Source organism: Besnoitia besnoiti (genome assembly GCF_002563875.1).
Source record: "Besnoitia besnoiti strain Bb-Ger1 chromosome Unknown contig00007, whole genome shotgun sequence".
NCBI lineage: Eukaryota > Apicomplexa > Conoidasida > Eucoccidiorida > Sarcocystidae > Besnoitia > Besnoitia besnoiti.
The window spans coordinates 271,527-287,428 of NW_021703915.1; the positions used below are offsets into that span (position 1 = coordinate 271,527).

The following is a 15,902-nucleotide window of genomic DNA, read 5'->3' on the forward strand; positions in this document are numbered from 1 at the left end:
AAAAATGCAGGCAAAGAGAAAAAGTGGCGTGAGTTGGCTGGGAAGAAACGCTCCCCTGGGCGTGATGCTTCTTCCAGCGTTTCTCTCTCCCGCTTTGCGCACGCGATGCCGCCACGCGCTTGCGGACAAGCTCTGTCGCTCTTTTTCCTCCGCTGGCACTGAAAAAGCAGCAGCGAGAATTCGAGCCTCGTTTCCCGCGAAACGCCACACAAATCACTGCAGTAGGCAGGTGTGAGGCGACAGAAAAGGCCCCCGAGGCCTCTGTCGCGAGGAAACCTTCCGCGTCGGGCAGGGCTCTCGGCGGCGGTTCATAGATTTCACATCTGACCCCCGAACTCGACACGCATGTGAGTGAGCACGGGCTGCGAGGCACGAATCTGCAGCGGAGGGGACGATGAGCCTGGGGGATGGTCGCCTGAAAACGCCTCTTCTCTAGCGGCTACAGCGCGAAAGTCTCCGTGGCGCGTGTCTGCGCAGAAGTTTGAAGCCCTTGAGCCGCTTGCGAAAAAGTCGCTTTCTCCAGCCAGGACGCCACGCTTTGGCACGGCTTCTCGGCGTATCTGCGGGCGCGCCAGACTGGCGTCACGCAGGGCCGCCTCTAAGTATAGGGCGAAGACACGCGGCAGGAGAGAGAGAGTCGTCGCGCATGCATTCTGAGAAAAAGGGGAGGCACATGCCTCCTCGACCGGCGTCTGTGAGCAGGACTGCCGCCTTGCGAGGCGCTTCTTTCCTGGAGCCGGCACGGCTGCATCTTTGTTTTGAGTTGCTGTGGGTTGAAGAAGTCCCGGGAGGAAATCGTTCTTCGCCTTTGAGAGAAAAGGTAAGCAGGACGCCCTTCGGAGACGCAGGAAGAGAAATCCCAGAAACGCAACTCAGGGGCCTCCGTCAAGCAGCCTTCGCCGACGCCCCACAAGTCCGCTGGCGCGCCGGCCGCGGATCTGCCTCCCTGTGCGGGTTTTCTTTTTTTCGGATATGTTGGCTCCTTTTGGACTCTCGTGGCGCCTTCGTCTCCGCCTCTGCTGTCGAAAGTTGCGGGTCTTTGGCGCAGCGAGGGGAGGCAAACGGCATTCGCCGCCGTCGCCGAGGGAGCGGCGCGCGGAGGGCGGGTCGCAGTCGGTCTCCTTGCGCCCGAGGGCATCTGGAGTCGCCAGAGTTCGCGATTCCCTGGTTTCTTCGTCGAGGGAGGGATTTTAAGGCGAATCCGAAGCGTGGACGTCCTGTCCGCGTCTTCTTCGTCGCTGCGTCGATGCGCGCCCTCTTCCCACACAGCCCGTCTCGCGCGCTACGCGTGGCTCGCTCTCTGAAACGATGCCACACGGAGGGAGTCTTCGGATCTCCTACACTCCCTCACGCGCCTCTGCGCTGCTGCTTGCGAGAATTCCTCGCTAGCAGCGACCCGCGGCGGGTGTGCCTGATGTTTCACCGCCTGTGATCCTCCTCTCTGTGGCTTGGGAGGGGGGAGAACGGTGCGGCATGCCACACAGCGCGTTTCTGAGGCATTTTCTGCGTCGTTGAGGGTGTTCTTCTGCGCGGAGAAAGCCTCGCCGTCGCCCTGCGGGCTTCACTGCGGCTTGCAGTGTGCTTGTGCGGCGTCTGGGTCGGCTGGCGTAGGTGCGCGCAGGCGCGGGAGTTCCAGTTCGCCTTCAAGGCGGCAGTGGCGAGGTGTGTGTGTGTGTGTGTTGCCTTCAGGTCCTCTCTGTCTTGTTCTTCTTCGTCTGCTCTCTTCTGCTTTTGCACGATGGCGACGGCGCGGCCTCTGGTGTCCGTCTACAAGACGGAGGACGGGACGTGCTCGGGGACCTCGCTGCTGCCGTCTGTGTTTCTGGCGCCGCTGCGTCCCGACCTGGTGCGCTTCGTGCACACCAACATGGCGAAGAATCAACGCCAGCCGTACGGCGTCTCGCCCAACGCGGGCTACCAGACGAGCGCGGAGTCCTGGGGTACGGGTCGCGCAGTCGCGCGAATCCCGCGCGTTCCGGGCGGCGGCACGCACCGCGCCGGTCAGGCGGCGTTCGGCAACATGTGTCGCGGCGGAGGCATGTTTGCCCCGAACAAGACGTGGAGGCGCTGGCACCGCAAGGTCAACGTGACGCAGAAGCGCCACGCCGTTGCCTCGGCGCTCGCGGCGACTGGACTGCCTGCCCTTGTGATGGCGCGCGGTCACCGCATCGAGCAGGTCCCCGAGCTCCCGCTGGTCGTCAGCGAGAAGCTCGAGAGCGTCAGCAAGACGCGCGAGGCCGTGAAGATCCTCAAGACGCTCGGCTGCGAGGCTGAGCTGGAGCGCGTCCGCCTCAGCGCCAAGAAGCTGCGCGCCGGCAAGGGCAAGATGCGCGGCCGCCGCACGCACTCCCGCCGCGGCCCCCTGGTCATCTACGCAGAGGATAACGGCGTCACCCGCGCCTTCCGCAACATCCCGGGCGTGGACCTCTGCCACGTCGAGTCGCTCAACCTCCTCCAGCTCGCCCCTGGCGGCTCTCTCGGCCGCTTCTGTCTGTTCACCGCCGGCGCGTTCAAGCGCCTGCAGCTGCTCTTCGGCCGCCACACTGGCACCGGCACGTCGCAGTTGAAGAAGGGCTACCACCTCCCCCGCGCGCTCATGACCAACGCCGACCTGAGCCGTCTCATCAACTCGGAGGAGATCCAGAGCGTCGTGCGCCCGGCGCGCAAGATGCCGCAGAAGCTCCGCAGCCAGAAGAAGAATCTCCTGACTAACCATGCTGTGCGCTGCCGCGTCAACCCGGCTGCCCGCAACCTGCGCATCCTCGCGCGTCTCGCCCAGACTGAGGGCACCAAGCAGCGCGAGCTCGTCCTCCGCAAGAAGAAGGCGACCGCCGAGGAGCACAAGAAGCACGCCAAGGCTGCCCGCATGTTCGCCGCTGAGATCCGCCAGGCCTTCTCCGACAAGATGGCGGCAGAGCTCGAAGCCGCGGCGCGCAGAAAGGCTGAGGAGGCCGGCGCCGTCGCCCAAGCCAGCGCCTGCGAAGTGTAAAACGCCTTTTTCCCCCGATCCGATGACGCCGCCGGGCGGTCACGGAGCGAGAGAAGGACGTGTGCAGGACAAGAGAGCAGAGAGAGGACGACGCAAGCGAAGGCGAGAGACGTCTTTAAGCGCGGCAGGGACGCGACGCGACCCCGTGTCGCGTCCCTGCCGCGCTTCGAGGCAATGTGCGTGTGTGTGCGTGAGGCCGTGGTGTGACGCCTTTCTCCACAACTGAGACAACTCTGAAGAAGTCTTACCCGAAAACGAGACGAAATAATCCTCCCAGAAGACATCCCACAGCCACGTACACATACATCTACATCTACATATATATATATATATATATAAACCCTAAACCCTATATATATATATATATATATATATATATATTATGTATGTATGTGTGTAGATACGTGTAGATGCGCAGCTGTGGAGGGAAATGTGGGCGGCTTTGCATGGCCAGTTTGTCCTTCACTATTTGACACGAATATCGAGTAGAGAGCCGTGTAGTAGGATTAGAATGCAACTTGCAAAAGGTAATACAAAGTGCAATACACAGAATCGTTTGAATGTTCCGTCAGATACGTAGTCCCCACTGAGTAACCGAGGTTCCCTTCACTGATTCGCAGGAAACACAAGCACAGATGGACAGCCAGCTCTCTCCTCCCGGACAGAGCTGCGTGTTTGCCCCAGAAGGGACTAGCAACACGCGAGACGCCTGTCAGACGGGAATGCACGCGTGCGCAGAGGCAGTGCGAGAAGCGTCGCTTGCCGGCAGCCATCTTCGACACAGAATCCCGCGCGCGTCCCGGTCTCCGCCGTAGATGCGGAGGCTTGGGTTGAGAAGCACAGCAGCGGAAAGAAAAGCGAAGAGCCGCAGCGGCCACGCGCCGGAAGTCGCAGAAAAACAGGAGGGAACACAACAAAAGGAGAATACTGGATTAGGGGCACAGTACTTTTATGTGACTTGCATCTCCAGTCTTCAACTACTAAGCATGCAAATAGATGTATATATATATATATATATATATATATATATATATATATATATATATATATATATATATATATATATATATATATATATACCTCTAGTGGAGAGAAGTGCAGTGGCAGCAGTTGCAGGGTAAGATCCAGCCGTAGTCAGGGAAAGTTAACTCTGGCGGGGAGAGGGGAGGCGCAGGTCAACGAAAAGGGAGGTGCTTTTGAAAGCTTTCGTGTTTCGCAGAGTTCGCTGCGTCGTGCCTGGCAGCAGCAGTTCAATTTACGCTGAGGAGCTGCTGCTGTTCTACGGTGCAAGCGAAGGCCGCGGAGTGGCCGCCTCACGGACACAGACCGAATTTTTTTCATTTCTCTGAATTTCGCGAATCAGCACGGAGACCGAGCGAAGGCACAAGACAACGCCTCGCAATGCCCTCGCAGCCTCACCTAGAGGCTGAAACCTTGAAAATGTTTCGTGCGAAACCGAGTTGCCAAGAGCAAAAGTGAAAAGACAACTGGAAAGGATAAGGCCGCCAGGTTAAAAAAATGCGCCTACATTGAAAACCCGTTGCTCAACTTTCTACACATCTACGCACACCTACTTTTTTTCCGCCTCCGAGTGCAGAAAAATAGCAGAGGCCCCCCGCTCCTTGAGTGCAGGTGTTGCACCTGCGATTCCAAGATATTCTGAAACTGCACGTGGTTCCACTCTGGAGACTCCTCGTGATTTCCTCTCTCGACTCGCCCAGCCTGCTCAGCCGGACTGAAGTTCTCTGCACTTCGAGGGGTAGGCACCCACGACCGCCCTCCCCGCGGCTCTCTCTTCCTCACATGAGGCCTGCCGCCTTCATCGCCGCCTCAAGGGCGATCTCGCCCTGCTGCGCGCTGATTCGGCCGGCGCCGAGGCACTCGTCGTTTTGGTAAATCGCGGCTATCTGACCGGGCGCGAGGCCGTGGTCAGGTTCCGCCAGCTCGATCCAGGCGTGCCAGCCGCCGACCTCCGCCCTTCCGCTCTCTGCTGCGGCGCCGTCGCCGCTGCCCCTCCGCGCGCGACTGGAAGCCAAAGAGAACGACGTCGCACTGCTGAGTGAGCGACACGGGCGCGGATGCGGCGCCGGGGGGAGAAGGCGAAGGCGAACGGCGCCGTGGATGGCGGTGCATGCGCTGCCGCCGGCGTGTCGCACCTGCACACTGAGGTGCGACTGGACTTCGTCGCGTTGTGTTGTGGCCTCGACGCCTCCAAACGCCCACTGGAGGAATGCGTCTGCGTCCTCGCCCGCGTCTGCCGCGTTTACCGCCTCAGCCGAGTCCACGGAGGGTGGCGGCGTGCCCCCGGCAATCCATTGCAGGTCTTCGACGAGCAGGAACTTCTGCTGCAGCGTGAGCAGGAAGGCGAGGAGGTGCGAGCCACCCTCCGGACGCCGCTCAGGGTAGGCAAGCCCCGCGCCCGCGGCTAGCGCGGCCAGGGAGTAGTGCACACGCGCAGCCACCGAAAGGGCCTCGTTCATCTCCTTCTCACTGACTACAAACAGCGCATTCGACGGCGGATGCTTCCCAGTCACCACCCAGCGACCCGCAAGACTGGCGGGGCCTAAGAAGCCGCGCGCAAAGTGCTTGTCTGGGACTCGGCTCGCGTGACAGCCTCCGGCAGGTGACAACACCGGAGAGGCAAGCAGACGCGAACCCGCGCCTGCCTCCCCTTCGGCCTCCGCACTTTCCTCTCCCGTGGCACTCCTGCCTCGCTCGCCGCGGTGGTCGCCTTGCACGCGACCGGCGTCAGCCTGAAAAGGAGCGTTTGCAGCTTTCGAGGCGCCGCGCTCGCTGCCTGGAGTGTATGCACACTGCACCAACTCGCCATCCGCTCCCTGCGGGGCGGACACGGAGTCGCGCGCTGCATAGGCCTGTTTCAGATCTCGTTTTCCCGCGTCGAGGTCTGTGCTCGCCCGCGTGCGCGCCCGGCCTTCTGACGCACTTCCTCCTCCCTCGTCCGGCTGCCATTTTCCGCTCGCGGAAGCCTCCTCTGCTGGCTCGCTCCGCTCTCCCTTGTGAGGCTCCGCGCCACTCGCCACTCCACCCGCCGCCGCGCCCCTCTGCGCTTTGTTTGTCGGCGCCGGCGCGCGCGGCCGCTGCGGAGAGGAAAGCTGCCGCACGCGCGCCACGTCGAGGCAGGGCGTGACGTTCTTCCGCTGGCCTAAGGTGAAGTTCCAGAGGCCCGCATGCGAGCCGAGTGCGAGGCAGGAAGGAAAATGCAGCACCGGTCCCGGCGCAGAGCCGAGGAAGTGCTGGAAAAAAAGCGACAGCGGAAGCTCGCCCAGAAAGCAGAGCCCCTGGCTGTCCCGCCGCGACGCGGTCGGAAGGGCTAAAGAAGCCGCGAGGCGCCGAACCTGCCCGCAGAGAAGAAAGACACGCAGCAGCAGAAACCAACGAAAACGAGAAATAAGGGACTGAGGGCGCAGGGCACAACGGCGACGACTCGAGACAGCTGAGCCCAGCAAAAGACATGGAACACACCTTGTGGAGAGATTACACTCCGAAACGGCCGTCAGGGGAGCGGATCGAATTCCAGCAACGAAGACAAAAACCAATACAGCGAGAGACAGAGGACGTAACAAGGGTCGCCTTTCACTCCAGCAATGCATCAGCGCTGGCGGAGGAGAAACGTGAAAAAAAGAGAGGCGGTTCACGCGGAGTCGCCGCCGTCAACCGGCCGAGCGTCTATACACCATAAGAACACCCACACGTCCCCCTCTCGATCTGCGCGCGTCTGTGGACTCGCGCCTACCTCCGCTTTGTGGAAATCGCCAACTGGAGTGATGAGGCGCCTCAGCTGCCGCTGCGCGAGCCCACTCAAGAAGTAGGATTGATCCTTTCGCGGATCTCTCCCTCGAAACAGTCGCGCGTGCCTCCGCGGGCCTCCCTCCTCGTCGCCTGCGCCGCGGCCTGCCCAGTGCAGCACGCGCGCGTAGTGCCCAGAGGCGACGAGGCCGTCGCCATCGCCTGCCCACGCAGAAGAAACCAAATCGGGGCTCAGGCGTGCCACGCCTCCTCCTGCCGCTGCGATGGCCTCGCGGTCGCTGCGCGTCGCCAGAGGATCGGCCTGAGGGGCGCCGCCGCCGCGCGAGTCGAGCAGATCCAGGAAGGCGCCGAACTTCACCCGACAGTTGCACCACCAATCCGGATTCGGCGTCAGGCCTGCTCTGCGAGGGAAGGGAGAAGAGCACAGCCAGATGAGATGCGCGACTGCGCCCTCGCCGGAGGAGGAGGGTGCGCACAGAACACAGGCACGCCCCACGAGACACGTCCAAGAAAGAGGAAAAAATGCATCAAACGGCAGCAAAGAACGCCCGAGAGGCGAGCCGGGAAGCACGCAAGCCGAAAGAGGTGAGCAGGGACTTGGCGACTCAGAGGAGCAGAACGCGCGCGAAGAAGAACCAGCGAAGGCCCTTGCAGTGGAACACGAATGAGGAAACGAGTTGGCGGCAAACAGCGAGCGACAGAGTATACGGCCTCGCGACACGACTGACTCCTGCACTAGCTCCTTCTTGTGCGGCGGCGCAGTCGAGCACCTGCGTCAGCATTTTTTTCGATCCTTTCTCCTACCTGGCCTCTTGAAGCATATGCTCCACGACGCCGTCCCAGTAGGCCTCCTGGAGAGGCAGGACCTCCAGCGCGACGCCCGCCTGCCGGCAGACGTTCTCTGCAAACTTGAGATCTTCTTGCCAGCCGCAGCCTTGTGCGCCGCGTCCTCCTTCAGTCTCTCCCAAGCTTTCTTCCCCTGCCGACTGGCTGCCGCCGCCTCCGCCTCCGCCCGCTGAGCGTTCCTGCAGCCGCCGCAGGTGTCTCGACATCAGGAGGTACTCCGGCAGCCAGATTTTGATGAAGAACGCGCGGACCGGGAGCCCCTGGCGTTGCAGTAGCCGCAGGGAGACAGACGAGTCCACACCGCCGCTGAGCAGGACAGCAACCTCCTGGCGAGCCCCTGCAGCAGGCAAACTGACGCGCATCCCCCTCCGCTCCAACTCCCTCGCGTCTGCTTCTGCGGAAGAGGCGCTGGACGCAGCCGCAGAGTCGCCTCCCTCCTCTGCAGCGAGGGCAGACGCTTCAGAGCGTTCCACAGACGAAAGCGAGAAGAGAACGCGGCCAGACTCGCCTGCCTCCTCTTCCCCGGTGTCGGCGTTTGCCTGTGTTCTGTCGCCTTCGCCCTCCTCCTCCAGCCCAGCGAGCTCCGCGCGGACTTGTCTCTGGATGGATCTGAGCATGTTGTCTAGTCCCTGGGGGACGAGAAGCCGCCGTTTTTCTTCCTCTCTTCTCCTCTCCCCCGCATCCTTTTTACGCGTTCCCCCGCGCGTTTCGGGCAACCTGTCTTCTCTTCTCTCTCGGTTTTCTGCTTTTTCTCCCTCTCCTCCCCCGTGTTCCGCTTTTGCTGCTTCGGCGGAGGCCGGGCCGCTTGGGCGACTTCGTTCCGAAGGCTTCAAGCCCGCGGCGCTCAAAAGGTCTAGCAACGTTAGCGACAAAATCTCCTCCGGAGTCGAGTTGCGAAGGCCGCGGACGAGAATGGCTAGCCACCCGCGCACCAGCAGGGAGTCGGACCAGCCCCTGAGGTGTACGTACACCTTGTCTCCCTCGCGCCTGCGCTCCGCGTCTCCGCGGGCATCCGCAGGCGCAGCGCGCGGCGCGGGCAGGGGCGTGACCGGCTCGCCCTCGTCTTCGGTTCCTTCTGTGCGAAGGCCGCCTCGGGAGCCAGTCAGGGCAGGCGAGGCAGCGGCAGGAGACGAGAGGAGCGATGCTGCAGAAGGCAGAGAGAGGTCTGCTGGCGGATCTTCTCGGGGGTCCTGTCTCTGCGGTAGAAGGCCCTTTGTCTGGCAGCTTTTTCGCCCCGGCGAAGAGGGACGACAAAGAGTCGCCTTGATGCGCACGAGCGCGGTGCAGCCCTGCACTCTCTCCCAGCTCTGTGGCGGGTCGTCTCCCTCCGCGCTCGCGTCTCTCGGCCCTTCCTCGTCGCGCGAGTGGCGCATCTCTGTCGCGTTTGGCCGGCTGTCTCTTTCCTCCGCGGAGTTGACAGACGAAAACGCCGGCGACGACGACGGAGAAGACTCGCGCAGAGAATCGCGCTCTGCTGCGCGCCGCGCCGCAACCTTTCGCGCCGGCGAAGGGGCGGGGAGATCCGACGCGAAGGCCACGAGTTTGTCAAAGACCGCCTGCAGATCTGCTGGCTGCTTCAGCTCAGACAGCAAGGCTTCCAGCCGCGGCGGAAGCGAGCGAGGCGGAGGCGGGGAGGTGCACGGGGGAGGAGACGGCGAGTTCGAGAGAGAAGGACACAAGGGAGGAGGAGCAGACACAAGGGAAGGCGAACGCGGAGTCGCAGCCAGTGCGGAAGATGGGAACCGGTCGCCGAAGTCGAGCCAAACGCGCGAAGACGGGCGGCGGAAAGCAACAGATGAAGGTCGCGCAGAGGGACGCGGCGGGGAAGGCGAAACAGAAAGGAGAAGAGGAAAGGCTGGACGCAACGACGAGGCCCGTCTCTCTCGATATCCGATGTCGAATCTATCCAATATGGAAAGGCGTTCCCAGCCGCGGACCGAAGTTGAAGCGATCCGCCGCACCGGCGAAACGAGGAAAGCAATTGCGCCATCTGACCTGCGCCAGAGGCGTCCTTCCTCTCTACCGCCGAGGAGAGGGACGGTGCTGCGGCCGCAGGCAGAAACGAATTTCAGTTCTATCGGGCAGCCGCGCCGAGGCTTGACACACGCCGGCCCGGCGCCTGCCGCTCTCGGCCTCGCGTCCTCATCGCGGACGCTCAGCGAAGCCACTCGGGGGCCGGTGCCGACCCTCGAAGGGAGCCCGGGCTCGAGGTGAATCGCCGTCGAACGCGGAACTGAACTGCAGCTTTGCGTCCGGTCTCCAGCCGCTCCCTCGAAGGAAACAGAGAAAAACGGCGTCGGGGCTGGCGCCGAAATCGTGCGGCGGGCGCAGCCCTGCGGGAACGGAACTTGGGGAAGCGGCGTGAAGCCACATCCGGTGAAACGCCACGCAGGAAAACGGCAAATTTGATGCACAGCACACGATAGGGAGTGGGCGGACTTTCGCTCTAGGCCTTCAGGTGTATGTACACCAGGGTGTGCAGCGACCCGCGCGAGTGCCTCAGCGGAACAAAGAGGACGTCTGGTGCTCCTGACCGATGTAAGAAAGGACAATGTCTCTGGCGGAAACAGAAGAAGAAGAGAAAGAAAAAACAAAACGGAAGGCAGGGCTTCGCACCCGCTGCTCGAGATGGGAAACATCGGCCATGCTATTAAGAGACAGCATTCCTCGGCGAGGAGGGGGACAGAAGTCGGTCTCCCTTGTGTCTGGGATGGATAAAAGAAGTCGACTTTCTCCGCAGCAAATGCGGAAGACGTCCGCTTGTCTTCAGACACGCATCTGCTCCCAGAGACGAGGTCACGATCGTTTTTTTCTACGCTGTTTCTGTGTTCCCGCTCACTTGGCGGTCGCCCCGTGTTTGTGTCTCATGTGCAGTCGCGGGATGAGTGTACCTACAGGTGAAACCGCCTTCTTTTTCCCCTTCCTCTCGCACGTAAAAGCATACCCGATGGAGGAAATGACGTCTTTCCACCGATGCGCCGCATAAAACGACGTGTGACCGCAAAATGAAGTGTGGGCAACTGCGCATGCCTCTTCCTCGCGGTGACTCAGCGTCTACATGTGCACCGTCGCCCTTCCGCGGACCTTGCTAGAAACAAGCTAGCGATGTGTCGAGCTTTGAGGGTAAAAAACTAGCCACAAAAGAACTCCTCAAGTTTCACCGCGTTCTTTCCACGCACCAGACGACGAGAGTGGACCTGATCTCGCTTTTTTCGCGTCAACTTCCGCCGCGTGGAGGCGCATGCCCCCGTTCCAGCGCTCTGCGCAGCGACACCACGCGCCACCCGCCGTCCAGGGGGCCCGTGCAACGGCGCGAAGTCCAGACGAAGTCCACCATGGAGCGATTGGTTTTTGAGTAGTTTATCTGGTTTTTCGCGCCTTTTTGGCCCCTGGCTTCTCGTGTATCTGCCTCTTTTTGCTCCCCGGCAGAAATAGATCTCTTTTCTCATTTTCAGTGAGCGTGGCGGAGCCCCGGGAGACGAGACCGCCCGCTCGACGAACGCACTCAACGTTTGTCTCTCGACCGCCATCTCCCCCTGCAAACCCAACTGCACATTTTTTGTTGACGCTCGCGCGACTCCCCAGCGCCCCTCGGCTCTATGAGAGCTATCTCAGAGTTTTCCTTGTAGGTCTCGCGCCTTGGTGTGTCGCTTTCTTTTTGGCTCGAGGCTCTTACCTGATGATGCTGCAGAGAGCCTGGAACGTGGTGAAGCGCCACAGATGGAAGTTCCTGCTTGGGGGCGGCACGGTCGCCGGCGTGGCGTACCTGGGCCGTCGGGTTTACGTACAGTACAAGCAGCTGTCAGTGCTGCTGGAGGAAACAGAGGATCTCGATCGTCTTCTCGCGGCGCTGCTTGGCTTAGACAGTGAGGACGATGCGGCGCAGAGCGCTGCTGACGGGCCGAGGCGCTCAGAATCAAAAAAGGACAGCTTCCTCTCTCTCGCCTCCTTGTCGGCGCTCCTGGAGCGGCTCGGCCTGCCGACAGGGGAGCGGCAGGGGCTGAGCGCCGCCCGCGCGAGCCAGTCGGCGGAGTGGAAGATGATCGCGCACTTCTGCATACGCAGCTTCAGGCGGACAGAGCCGCCTGGGGTCTCCGCGAGGAGATAAGGCGAGCGGTGAACGCAGCTTTCGATATTTCGCAGTACACAGCCATTCTCCGCGACCCCGCCTCAGCCCGCATGCTTTCACCCGCCGCCAAGCGGCGGTGCTTCTTCGAAATGAGCGTCGAGGTGTACGCGCGGACGCTCATGGCCATCTACTTGCTCGTCCTCGTCGCCGTCCTCCACCGCGTCCACGTCAACATCATCGGCCGCCAGACTTTCTACGGCGTATATACACCTGGATTCAACCTGAAGCTGACGCCTGACGCGCACGAGCCGAGCGCGTCGACGCCCAGCGCCCACCCAGACGGTCTCCGAGACGCTGCAGGCGACCGTTCGCGCAGTGGAGACTCGACACAAGTGCTCCGCTCGCCGCTGCGGACTGCCGCAGCTGCGGCTGCAGCTGCGACTGCAGCGGCTGCGCAACCTGAGGGCGGGGGCCGGGGCTGCGGTTTGGGGGCGGACAACGCTTCCTCCTGCGCGCCTGTGGAGCGGGCAGCACAGGGTCGCGAAGTGCATGTCTCTCTGGCGGAGTTGAACGCTGCGAACTATCTTTTCCTCACGACGACGCGCGTCCTGCTTGCCTCGCAAGAGACGCTCGTTATGATCGCCGACGAATTCCATCGCACGGCGCTCGAGGTTCTGCGTGACGCCCAGCCAGAGGGCCTGCTGTCCTCGAGGGACTTGCTGCAGTTGTTGCTTCTCATCCTCGTGACTGCCCACGCGCGAGTCCTCCAGCGCGCCGAGAGAGCGGGCGATCTGCGACGAGGGAGACTCTCGACGGCCGCGGCGGCGCGCGAACCCCTGCGCGCAGACGAACGAGGCGCCGATAGGAATCACGGAGAAGCGGAGAACGCGTGGAGCGGCGAGCCAGGATGCAGCGAGCTTCTGCCTCGCGGCAGAGGCTTAGCTGCTTTGCTGCTGCCGGAAGGGACGGGCGTCCTCTTCGCGTCGCCGGAGAAGGATGAGAACGACGCTTCTCGCAGCGATGCGGAGGAGGCGACGCGGGAGAGCCACGCGCTGGAGCCCGAGGCCACAGCCACCGCGCAGAGAGCCCGCGAGACTCCCAGGCGACCTGAAGAGGTTCCGCTGCTCTATTCGTCTGCTTCCCACCGCGCTCCAGACTCGTCGAAGGACACGCGCGACTCCCAGGCGGGCGTCACGGCTCGTGCGCGCCGCAGCGCGTCGCCACAGCTGCCTGCAGCGGCGTCGCGACCAGAGGCTGCTGGCTGTCTCCACGCGCTGCCGGAGGCCGAGGCTTGGCTGCGGAGGCCCGCTGTCTCCGCGCTAGTCGAGGCGCAGCTTGCGGAGGCCCGCGACCTTCTGGAGGCGCCGGCGTGCGCAGAAGCGACGGTCGACGGCCTCACGGCCGGGCTGTGGCTAGCTGTGCAGTGTCTCCAGGGCTGTCTCCTTCAGACGGGGCTTGCCCTGCCGGCGCATCTCCCTCCCGCAGTCGACGATTCGGCGTCTTGTGCGTCTGCGGCAAGCGACGGCTCTTCCGCGTTCTCTGGCACGTCGTGCGCCACCACGGCGTGCGGCGCTGCGGCCTCGGCGGCCCGCGAGTCTTCTTCATCGGCACGCGGCGCACGCCCCTCCTCCTCCTCTTTCGCAGCCACTGGAGCTGCCTCTGCCTCCCCCACGCCGCAGGCGACGCAGACGGGCGAGGATCAAGGGCGGGAAGACGCCCTGTGGTTTCCAAACTTCTGCGTCTTCCCCTTTGCGCGCTCCTTCGGGCGCGCCTGCCAGCTCGCGGACTTTGTGCTGGGCGAGCCGGCAGAGGCGAGCCCCGCGGCCGCCGATTCAGCCCAAGACGCAAAGAAGAGAGACGAGACAGCGGAGAGAGCGGAGAGGGCGAAGATGGCGGAGAGGGAGGAAGGAGGGGAGGCGACGTCTGCGGCGGCGCTCGGCTTCGAGGACGAAGTCGACAGCGACATTCTGGCGCTGCTCGCGCGGCTGCCTTCGGTTGCAGAGTTCTCTTCCTTCGCGTTCTTCCCGACCGCCTCGGAGGACGAACTCGACGCGATCCACGCCCTCGTGGTCGCCGCGCAGGAGAAACGCGAGGTGGAGCGCGAGCGCCGGAGGTTCCTGCGGCCGGTGAGCAGCCTCCACGACCGTCGCAGCCCCGCCTTCACACACCTCCTCCAGTTGCAGCGCGACGCGCAGCGGCACGTCCTGCTGGCAGCTATGCGCGCGAACCGCGCGCGAGACGCGCAGGACGCCGCGCAGACGCAGCAGGCACACAGAGCGAAGGCGGCCGCGGAGGGAGGCGTGGAGCCGGCAGGGGGCGTCGCGGGCTTCCAGGGGAAGCACGAAGACGATCTGCGCGCAGAGGGGGAAGAAGACGGGCAAGCGGCGGGCGGCGTCTCCGCAGGCGCTCGGAGTTCGTCGCAGAGAGATCCGCGACAGGTGAACGAGGAGGAGGCGACGAGGAGAGCAGGCGGAGGCGGCAAGCATGGAGAGACTGGCCTTCCCCTGGGCGGCGCGGCAGGGAGGGAATCACATGATGAGGAGGAGAGCGAGTCTTTGCGGCGGCACACGCGGCCGCTCGCCCCGGTCGAGCACCACCCTGAGCACACCGCGAGATGCGCGGAGGTGAAGTCGATGAGACAAGAGATTGAGACTTTCGAGTTTTGCCTCGAAAGCACTAGAGCCGACGCCCGCCAGACGCTCGAGGGCGAGACATTCGCAGACGGAGAGGGCGCCCGGGAAGCCGCGGGTGTGGTGTCTGGGCCCCCGGCGTCCACCGACGCGGAGGCCGCGTGTAGGGAGCGCGTCGTGATGATGCTGCACACGGCGACGCAGCGCGCGGGCGAGCGAAGCGCGAGAAAGCAGATCATAGCGCATGCGTCTTTTTCGGAGGCGCGAGAGTCCGGCGCCGCAGCGGAGGTGGCGGCGACGTTGGGCACACGTGCGGCGGCGTCTGCGCTCGCTTCGAGGCCCTCTGAAGAGAGCAGGAGGGCGTCAAACGCCGCGGCGAGTGAAGACGAGAGCTTCCTCGACTGCCAGCGCGCGGCGTCGGACCTTTCGCTGGACATGCATCTGATAGACAGCCGCCGCAGCTCGGTCTGCCTCGAGACGTGGACAGGCGCGGAGAGGTCGCTCACCTCCTCCTTCTGGGAACGCGAGGGACCAGAGAGAGGCGCCCAACAGCAGCCGGGCGACACGCGCGGCGAACGCGAGCCAGACGCGAAGGCGACGCGCTCGAGGTTCGCAGGCAGCGGGGCGGAAGGCGAGGCGGGAGAGAGCGGCGGCGAGAGGGGAAAAGAGCCTGGAGGCGAGAGAGGAAAAGAGCCTGGCGGCGCAGGAGTTCTTTCGGCTGCCGGAGAGACCGACTCGCGCGCTGTGAAGCTCGAAATTGGCGATGGAGAGTCACGCGAAGCGGACCGTGATGGCGGCGGAGGCGCGGGGGGGAGAGACGATACCGAGCAGCAGATCGACGCGCCGCTGGTGTCTCTGTCCTCTGCGCACAGCGGAGAGGCAAGGCAGCATGAATTGGAAGCGGCCAGTGAACAAGAAAGAGAAAACGATGAAGCCTAGATGCGCGGAGGCAAAAGGAAGCGCCTGCAAAAACCTGAAAATCCTCAAACTCTAAACAGGGGCGGGGAGGGCTACACGGGCTTCAAGCGCGTGGATGCCGAGGCGGGAGGGGGGGGCACGCAGGAGAAGAATGGAGGTTGAATCCCTGGATTCAGCGGAGGAACATAAAAGCGTTCGGGATGACATGCAGGCGCTTCCGTTCGCCCAGTGTTGTGGCGTTGCGTTTCCGCTGGAGCATCGTTTCTGCGATGCGCGAGCGCGTTTAAAGGCGGAAGCCGAGAGATAGGTTTCATCTGGGATCCGGAGAGGATGGTGGGGTCGTCTCTGCGGGCAGAGATCAAAGCTTTTCGTGAATAGAAGTTGTCGCAGAGGCAGCGAAGCCTCGAGGCGTGGGTGCCGGAGAAAGGCAGGGCGGTTTGTCCCGCGTGCGGAAAGAAGCACTTCTGTATTCATGAGACTATGCACCAGTTGGCACAACACAGCGTTGCCTAAATGCATCTAGAGTTTCGCTTGGAAGGCGCTGCATGCCTGGCAGCCGTACGTACATATGCATTCTACATGTTTGTATATGTAAGACCTCTTGCATCGGAGTCGCGTCTATAAGGAACGAGGCGCCACGTCCGCGCATGCATGCGTCTTTAACATTCTCACACCTGTGGAG

The 15,902-nt window shown here is 62.9% G+C and overlaps 4 protein-coding genes across 4 annotated transcripts; 3 read left to right on the plus strand and 1 right to left on the minus strand.

The window, feature by feature from the left end:
• Positions 1 to 1,738: 1,738 nt before the first annotated feature.
• Positions 1,739 to 2,989, plus strand: BESB_070650 (ribosomal protein RPL4; the record flags this gene model as incomplete). The annotated part of the gene is made up of 1 exon (XM_029365438.1): positions 1,739 to 2,989. One exon carries the CDS (start codon positions 1,739 to 1,741, stop codon positions 2,987 to 2,989), a length of 1,251 nt encoding a protein of 416 aa, XP_029217922.1.
• A 1,799-nt stretch (positions 2,990 to 4,788) lies between these two features.
• On the minus strand, positions 4,789 to 10,267 carry BESB_070660 (tRNA methyl transferase; the record flags this gene model as incomplete). The annotated part of the gene is made up of 4 exons (XM_029365439.1): positions 4,789 to 6,345; positions 6,744 to 7,158; positions 7,562 to 9,936; positions 10,220 to 10,267. The coding sequence occupies 4 exons, from the start codon at positions 10,265 to 10,267 to the stop codon at positions 4,789 to 4,791; spliced, it is 4,395 nt and encodes a 1,464-aa protein (XP_029217923.1).
• A 1,018-nt stretch (positions 10,268 to 11,285) lies between these two features.
• On the plus strand, positions 11,286 to 11,711 carry BESB_070670 (uncharacterized protein; the record flags this gene model as incomplete). The annotated part of the gene is made up of 1 exon (XM_029365440.1): positions 11,286 to 11,711. The coding sequence occupies one exon, from the start codon at positions 11,286 to 11,288 to the stop codon at positions 11,709 to 11,711; it is 426 nt and encodes a 141-aa protein (XP_029217924.1).
• A 71-nt stretch (positions 11,712 to 11,782) lies between these two features.
• On the plus strand, positions 11,783 to 15,241 carry BESB_070680 (uncharacterized protein; the record flags this gene model as incomplete). Its single annotated transcript, XM_029365441.1, has 1 exon — positions 11,783 to 15,241. The coding sequence occupies one exon, from the start codon at positions 11,783 to 11,785 to the stop codon at positions 15,239 to 15,241; it is 3,459 nt and encodes a 1,152-aa protein (XP_029217925.1).
• Between the last annotated feature and the right edge of the window lie 661 nt (positions 15,242 to 15,902).